The 7,451-nt window shown below is 48.8% G+C and overlaps 1 protein-coding gene across 1 annotated transcript; it reads right to left on the bottom strand.

Moving 5' to 3' along the window:
- Positions 1 to 5,247: 5,247 nt before the first annotated feature.
- Positions 5,248 to 6,424, bottom strand: LOC111077459 (procathepsin L). Its single transcript, XM_022371742.2, has one exon. The coding sequence runs from the start codon at positions 6,414 to 6,416 to the stop codon at positions 5,388 to 5,390; it is 1,029 nt and encodes a 342-aa protein (XP_022227434.2). The 5' UTR covers positions 6,417 to 6,424; the 3' UTR covers positions 5,248 to 5,387.
- Positions 6,425 to 7,451: the final 1,027 nt, after the last annotated feature.

Here is a 7,451-nt window from a genome sequence, read left to right on the forward strand (position 1 = left end):
CCCAATCAACCTCCCCCCACCAATCACACAGACAAACAACCGTCTCAATCTGCGTGGCAGTCATTGAGTTGTCAAACAGTTTTATTGACTTTCTATACAAGTTGATTTTAGGCCCCAATTTCCCCGCCCCACCCCACCCCTAATCCACAATTCTCCAAAGATAAATATAGTACCTCCAGAGAGCCTGCTCTGCTCTGTCCTGTCCAGTCCTGTCCTGTCCTGTCCTGTTCTGTCGTTCCCGCTGAGTGCTGTCCTGTCCTCTCCTCTCGGCTCTCGGCCATCCTCGCCCCAAATATATATAGTGGGAAAGTAAACACTTGCGTGTCCGACACACAGTGCACAACAAAAGATTTCGGATCAATGGCCAGGGCCGTTTAAAAATCACAAACGAAAATCAACCTCCCCTCTCCACACTCTTCATACTCGTATCTTCTCTTGCCTACCAGAAAACAGATTAGAAAACTTCTTCGGCTGACCGAGAACCTCCCCCACCCCCAAGTTGTTAAAAAGTTTCCAGCCCCAGCTACAGCTCCAGCTCCAGCTCCCTGTCGGCGCCAGACCCACAAATCGGAGGCGTCTCTGAAATTGAGTGTGGAATACGGAGTCTCAGTGCTGCGGAGCTGCAGAGTTTTCGTCGTTTTCGTCGTCCCAGCGAACGAGTTGTAACAGCAAATTGACATATGGCCGCCAAAGTTGAGTCTCGTGTCTGGAACTGAAACTGGAGGAGCGGAACGCCCGCAACCCCACCCCTCTGCAAGTTGTCAATGCTGATTTTTTCCGCTTGTCCGTTTGCTTATTTTTTGGTGGCTGGGACAGGCGTTTGGCCAAAGTTTTTTGCGTGTCCGACCGGCTTAGGTCCGTCCAATCCCGTTTCTGGTGCGCGCAGAAGACCCTTAAATTTGGTTTGAAGTCTGCGCTTAAATCTCAACATGAGTGCGGCTGTAAATGTCTGAGAGAAATGAGCTTCGCCTTCTGGCGGGCTGCCCGACTGGCTGCCCCACTGGCTGCCCGACTGGCTGGCTGTCGAAATTAAATTACACATTTTAACACGTTTTGCCAGGGACCACTTAACACACAGCGCGGAGGAGTGCCGCCCCGCCGCACTTCGAACTGCCAATGCTCTTCTCAGCAAGAGAACCGCACAATTTCACTGCTTTCTTCTCTGTCTTTGCATGCAACAGAGGCACAGGCATACCCTTTGCCGCGGCTCGCCTTTGATGGCCTTCATCGCACGAAAGGGTGAGTGGAAATGGCAGCGAAATACCTTCCACACATTCGAGCAGCATTTTATATCGACTACGGGATTGTACGACTGGTCGGGGCCGGGTCCGGGACTTTAGTACCGACAGACACATTGGAATTCGCGAACACATCCCCGGCGCATTACAAAGAAGGAAAGTTGCTGTTGCTGTTGCTGTTGCCGTTGCTTTGAAGTGGTTTATACTGATTAGTCTGGTGAATTGGCTTAAAAACGCGCGGCTAACATGAGTAGGAGAAAAGGAGCAGTAGCAAGTAGCAGAAGCAGGTGGTGGGTTGTGGGTGGTGGGTGGTGGAGCAGCGAGGCGGAAAAAGAAATTCTGACATACCCGCCAGCGTACCCGTAGCCCTACCACGCCGCCTTACGTTTGACGACAGAATCGGAATTGTGGGTGCGGCACCCCGACCGCCCTTCCTCTCACCCCACCCCACGCAGTTTAGTTTATTGGCAGCGCGTTGCTAATTGGCGGTTTTATAGTTGTAGCTTGTAAATGGCTTTGAAATTTCGATGGGCCCCCAGTGCACTGACAAAACCCAAACCGACAGACGAGGAGTCAAACCACGTTCACACCACGATCCCCAATCCAAAATCCTGGCACGGCACGGCATGGCAGGGCATGGCAGGGCATGGCACATCCAGCTCCACACCAGCACTAATGATGATTGGCAGCTGTTAAAATGATTAGAGGGTGCACAACTGTGGATGTGGCCCCGGGTTTTGGTCTGGCTCTGACTGTCCGACTGTCTGCAAAGAGACAGAGAGAGAGAGAGTGTTCTGCTGGACACACGGCTCCTCCTCGGAGTGTGAACATTTAAAAGTTTTTTTGGCTAAAAATTAGCGCCAGGTTAAGTCCTCCTCCTCCTCCTCCACCTCCACCTAGAAGTGTAATGAAAGGAAGCTCGCACTTGCACTCAGCTGAAGCGAGTAATTTGTAAATGAGGCACAGAGGCATTAAGTAATCTCTTGGCGAGAATTCCCATTTAATTTGGTCAATTCTTTGGCCAAATAATGGACAGGCATCGATCGAGTGCTTTGCCTGCTGCTCCTGCTGCTCCTCCTGCTGCTCCTCCTGCTGCTGGTCCATCATCATTCTGCGCGCACATCGATCAGTCTTTGCATATTTTGATTAGCAATTCCATTTGGCCAAAGTAATACCGATTTGTACAACCAATCGTCGTGGGCCATCTACTGCTGCTCCCCCTCCCCCTCCCGCCACCGCAATTGTTATGCATTCTGCCCCGGGGGGGTGGGGTTGGGTTGGGCCTGGAAAGTGCACCAATTTACTGTGGAGTGCCGAGTCTTTTTGCGTGAGAAATTTTCAATTAATATGCGCAATTGCAATCGAGTACCCGGGTTACGACGGGGAGGTACGGCAGCATTTTAGCATTTTTCGCATAGAAATTTGTTGCTTAGCAAGCGCCGGAATTTGCCCTGCCACTGCCCCTGTCCTGTTCCCTGCCCAGCCACCACCTGCATCGCAATTCCCGGAATCCCCAAGCGTGAATCTGATTCGGGTACAGGTTTATGTTTTTTTTTGCTCTTCCCCTCTTTTTGTGGGTTGTTTTTGTTTGCGGGTGGGAACAACATACGCAACATTTCGTATTCAAGTGTAAATTGCATTGCAGTTGCAGTGACGACGGGAAAATTTTGGAAAGATTTTGCATTTTTAGTGGAATGAATGAATGCAAACAAAGTGGTGGTAGGCAGGCAGGGAGGTAGAGAGGGAGGTATGGATATACCGTGTTGGGCCAGGTGACGCCACACTGTGGTGGCACATGTGACGAAGGAGCTACCACCCAAATGTAGCGAGTAGTTTGCCACACTTGACAGACACCCCCCATTCATTCAAGCATTCAAGCATTCAACCATCTATCCATCTATCCATCTATGCAGCCATCCATCCATCCATCCATCCACCGCTTCATTCGTTCATTCAGTGGAGAGGCAGCAGCCATTTCTTCGTCGGCACTTGACGCGCACAAATTTACAATTCAAAATGCCGCAAAATTGTCTTCCATTGCCGCCAAGGCCGAGGCACAGCCACAAAACCGTGCTACATAACATCTATTTGACAGCTGTCAGTGGCTGCAAAACTTTTCGTACCGCACCGCACCACCCAAGACGCCCAAAGACCGAGAGAGAGAGAGAGAGAGAGAGAGAAGAGGCGCCAAAGCAGAAGAGAGTCAGCCAGGCCCAAATGCAAATTTTCAATCAAACTCCAAGCCGCCAACGTCGTCACTTGTGTCAGTGCTTCATCAACATCTTTGGCTTTTGCTGCCACTTCGGTTCCTCTTGTTCCTCTTGTTCCCCTTGTTGTTGTTGTTGTTGTTGTTGTTGCTGCTGCTGCAACTGTTGTTGGCCTGCCTCTTTGTCGTGCGTGTCGGGGCGCCTCTTGCATATGCAACACATTTTCATTCTGTTCCCCAGTTGGCAGTTCCCCCCGGTTCCAGTTCCCTTCCCAGCTCACCACCCTTTCCCAATGCGTGGCCAAGAGAGGCGCGAGCAAGCGCCAGCAGAACCGCAAACAAACCGCGAGAGCTGAAATTTTGGGTTGGGGCCAACAGTGGGCCCAACACGCAGGAAACTCTGTCAAAAATAAGTGCACATAGCTGTCCGTTATTCTTAGCTATTCGCACTATTAATGTCAGCATGGAAAATTAATTTTTCCCTTGGCTTTCTGTTCGCTTTTTCGTCGATAAAACCAGCACAATTCCCAGTAAATGCCGCTAAACGTTGCCATCAAACAATCAAATCCGCAAGATCTTACGTACTGTTTAATTATGATTTTATAATAAATAAATACAAATTTTAATAAAATCGAAAATTAATCTAAATAATTCTTTTAAATATTGTCCGAAAATCATAGAGTGGTCCACTGTGCCCCAGCGCTGGTTCGCTGGTTGTTTTCTTTAGGGTTTTCTCTTCTTTTTTGGAGGGTTTGGTTTGGAGGGGCATGCCCCAGCTGCCACAGGCAACGGAAGTTGTTTTGCATGTCCCACAATGTAGATGAGAGAGTGGCAGTCGAATTTTGGCCCGTCTACGTCGCCCGTTTCCACATTTTGTCACTGGGTTTCGGTTCTCGGATAGAACGCAAACGGACAAATGCGATCCGAACCGAAGGAGATGATGTTTTTCCATTTCAACGACTTAAAGTTTGTCTGTGGCCTTTGGTCGCCCATGGGCCAGGCAGGCAGGCAGGCAACACCTGTGGGCGCTCCCAAGTTTATTGATCCTTTTATGAGCCATCAAAGTGACCGCGACCCGAAAGGACTTCGACTTCTGGGGCTGCTGGGACAGGCAGTAAGTCTCCAAAGGTCTCCGTCCACTCAAAGTAGTTTCTACCCCACGCAAAGTGCCAGAGAAATGTCAATAAATGGCTGGAGCCCAGGCGGCATGAGGCATAAGGCACAAGGCACAGGGCACAAAGAATACGCAGATACAAAGAGAGACAATCCCAGAGAGAAGCCACGCCAATTGGCCGCATTAAAAGCAGAGCTTGTAAAAATATTTTCCAGCCAAGTAATGGCCCTGACAGTGAGCCCCACCAGTTCCCAGACCCTCCCAGTCACCCCCCCGCCACCACTGTCCAGCTGCTCCTACGCTCCACTTTCAGGGCACAGAAATATCCTTTTATGATTTATCCCAGCGGTGGCAGTTAAAAGTTGCACAAACATGCGACCAACTATGCCACCCGCTCGCTCCAGCGCGCTCTCCGCTCCGCTCGGCTCCTTCGCAGCTTCCTTGTATTATCCGGGGACATTTTTAATAAGATTGTGTGGGCGTGGCTGCGTGCCCCTGGCCAGTGGCTGGCTCGGATACTGGATACTCGCATCTCCCACGAGCCCAGGGGCTTGTAAGTAAGTTGTTTCAAGTTATTTATGTGTCAATTATTGGGTATTCTGGTGCGGCCAGCAATTCGAGATTATGGATAGTAGTCCGCCCCCCTCCCCCCAAAACACTTGGGCTATTCGTGGCAGACCGAAAGTATTAAATGGTCAAATGAACTCTTTTATTTGATGGCCTGGCCCTGGTCCCCAAACGACAGCCTGGCCAGTGCGCAAAAAATACAAAGCCCCCCCATAAGTGAGAGATTTTTGTATTATTTATTGCAAAAATATGACTCACAAACTTATACGAGTGGATATTGTGGAATGGAGGCGACGCCACACATGTTGCCCGCATTACGGGCCAGCTTCAGATAGCCGTCTATGCCCCAGGATCTGCCCATTGAGTTCTTGAGCAGCCAGTAGTCGCCTAACTTTGGGTCGCTGCCAAAGCCCACCAGCAGCATGGCATGCCGCAGATTTGCCCTATCCGATCTGCACTCTTTTACATTCAATACGCCCCGCGAATAGTGCTGAAACTCTGGATGAATATGGTCAATGGAGACGGTGACGGGGCCAACGTTATAGACCAATTCGGCGAGTTCCCTTTCATTGGCAGTCAGGGTTACGTAGCCGAGCACACTGCCCGCACTTTGTGACTTGCTGTAGCGACAGTCTTCCGTTTGTGGCCTATACGGATAGGACGACCTCCTGGCAATGCCATTGTTCTTCACGTAGGTGTATGCCACACTCACCCACCCGCCCCCGCAGCCCCTGTTGAGCAGCTTCGAACAGTCGAGCAGCTGCTTGGGCGAGAGCTGCACCAGTCGATTACTCTTCAGTGCCAGATGTGCCTCGATGGCACCCGCAGCAGCAAAGGCCCAGCAGGAGAGGCATTCGTTGCCCTGGTTACCCACCGGCGATATAATTCCGCAATTTCGCCAGTCCCTGCCACATCTTATCTGATCGTAATACTTGTAGTTGGGCGGTTTTCGGATGCTCGATACGGGTATATCCGATCGGTACGGCTGCGGGGGATCTTCCGCTTCGAACGGGAGCAGATTTTGCATGGTATCGGAGTACTCATTGAGTCCCATTTCGAAGCTCACACTGCCCGCAGCAAACAGGCTGTTGTGCTGCTGCACCATCTGCACCGTCCGATTGTATATGCCATAGTGGCGAATATTGTCATATTCGTTGTACCACTTGCCATACTGCGCCTTGAACGACTCCCATTCGTCCCTGGACACCCTGGCAGTGGCGCATGCGATCCACAGCAGCAGCAGCAGCAGCAAAGGTGGTTGAAAGTCCAAGCCACTCCGAGGTAAATTCATTGCGATCTAACGGCACCAATGTTGCAATAGAACTGCCGTGAATCTCTGGCTATTTATGCTCATTTGAGCTCAGCAGACTGAGAGTTCAGTTCAGCAAAAGGCACACTGATTAGTGTTCCAGCGAAAGCTATTAATGTCTTGGGCAAACAGCCCCGGCTCAGGTTATCGTTTGGCTTTTCTAGGAAGCTGCAGGAAATCCACGAATCCGAAAAACTGCACTCGAAATATTTTGGCTATGAAATCAGCACAGCTCTAAATTAATAAAATAAAATCTGCATAATTATTATATAATATATATTATTATATAATAATATTATATTATATGTGAGTGCACTTCCCCTAAATGTAGATATTATTGATCTACATTAATAGCCAAAACAATATAGTTATGTGCATATGTTGTGTTCCTATATGCACCTGCTGAAAAGCCTTATTTAGAGACATTTTCTAGGCATCAAACTGGCAGGCCTGGAAGGAGCAAGTATACTCGAAGTAGTTCCAATATAAGTAATAAATATTGTGGCTTAGAGAGGTATCTTTCAGTCGTAATATCATGAATACCTTTGCTTATTTGTTTTCGTTTGAAATAAAACAAAACAAATTTGCAATGATGCGCATAAATTATGTTTGTAATTCCATTCGAGCCGCATATCAAAGACTCGAACACGCTGCACTTGATGTCAATTAGACAAAGGGCATGGGCATGGGCATACATATTTCTAATCTCATTGCAAAAACCACTAAAAAGGCAAAATTCCATGAAAAATTCAGTCAGCACTGTCGGACGCTCGTTGAACAGTCTCTTTTTGCTGATAAGGTCTGGCAGGCGATTCAAAGAGGGTTCAGTGTGCAGTGTGCAAATCATAATCCAATTAGTCAATAAATTATTAATTACAGGACACGCCCTGAATGCCTTTAATTGTTGTTGTTGTTGCGTGTTGAGCTGCATTTTTGTGTGTGTGGCATTTACTTTATATATTTGTAAAGCTCGGCGCTCTGCTGAATTCTGAGTATTTATTTCGCAAAAAAGCAAGA

This window comes from Drosophila obscura, unplaced genomic scaffold, assembly GCF_018151105.1.
Source record: "Drosophila obscura isolate BZ-5 IFL unplaced genomic scaffold, ASM1815110v1 contig_170, whole genome shotgun sequence".
Lineage (NCBI taxonomy): Eukaryota > Metazoa > Arthropoda > Insecta > Diptera > Drosophilidae > Drosophila > Drosophila obscura.

Coding starts and splice junctions, on each gene's coding strand:
- LOC111077459 (XM_022371742.2), bottom strand. CDS start 6,416: ATGAATTTACCTCGGAGTGGCTTGGACTTTCAACCACCTTTGCTGCTG.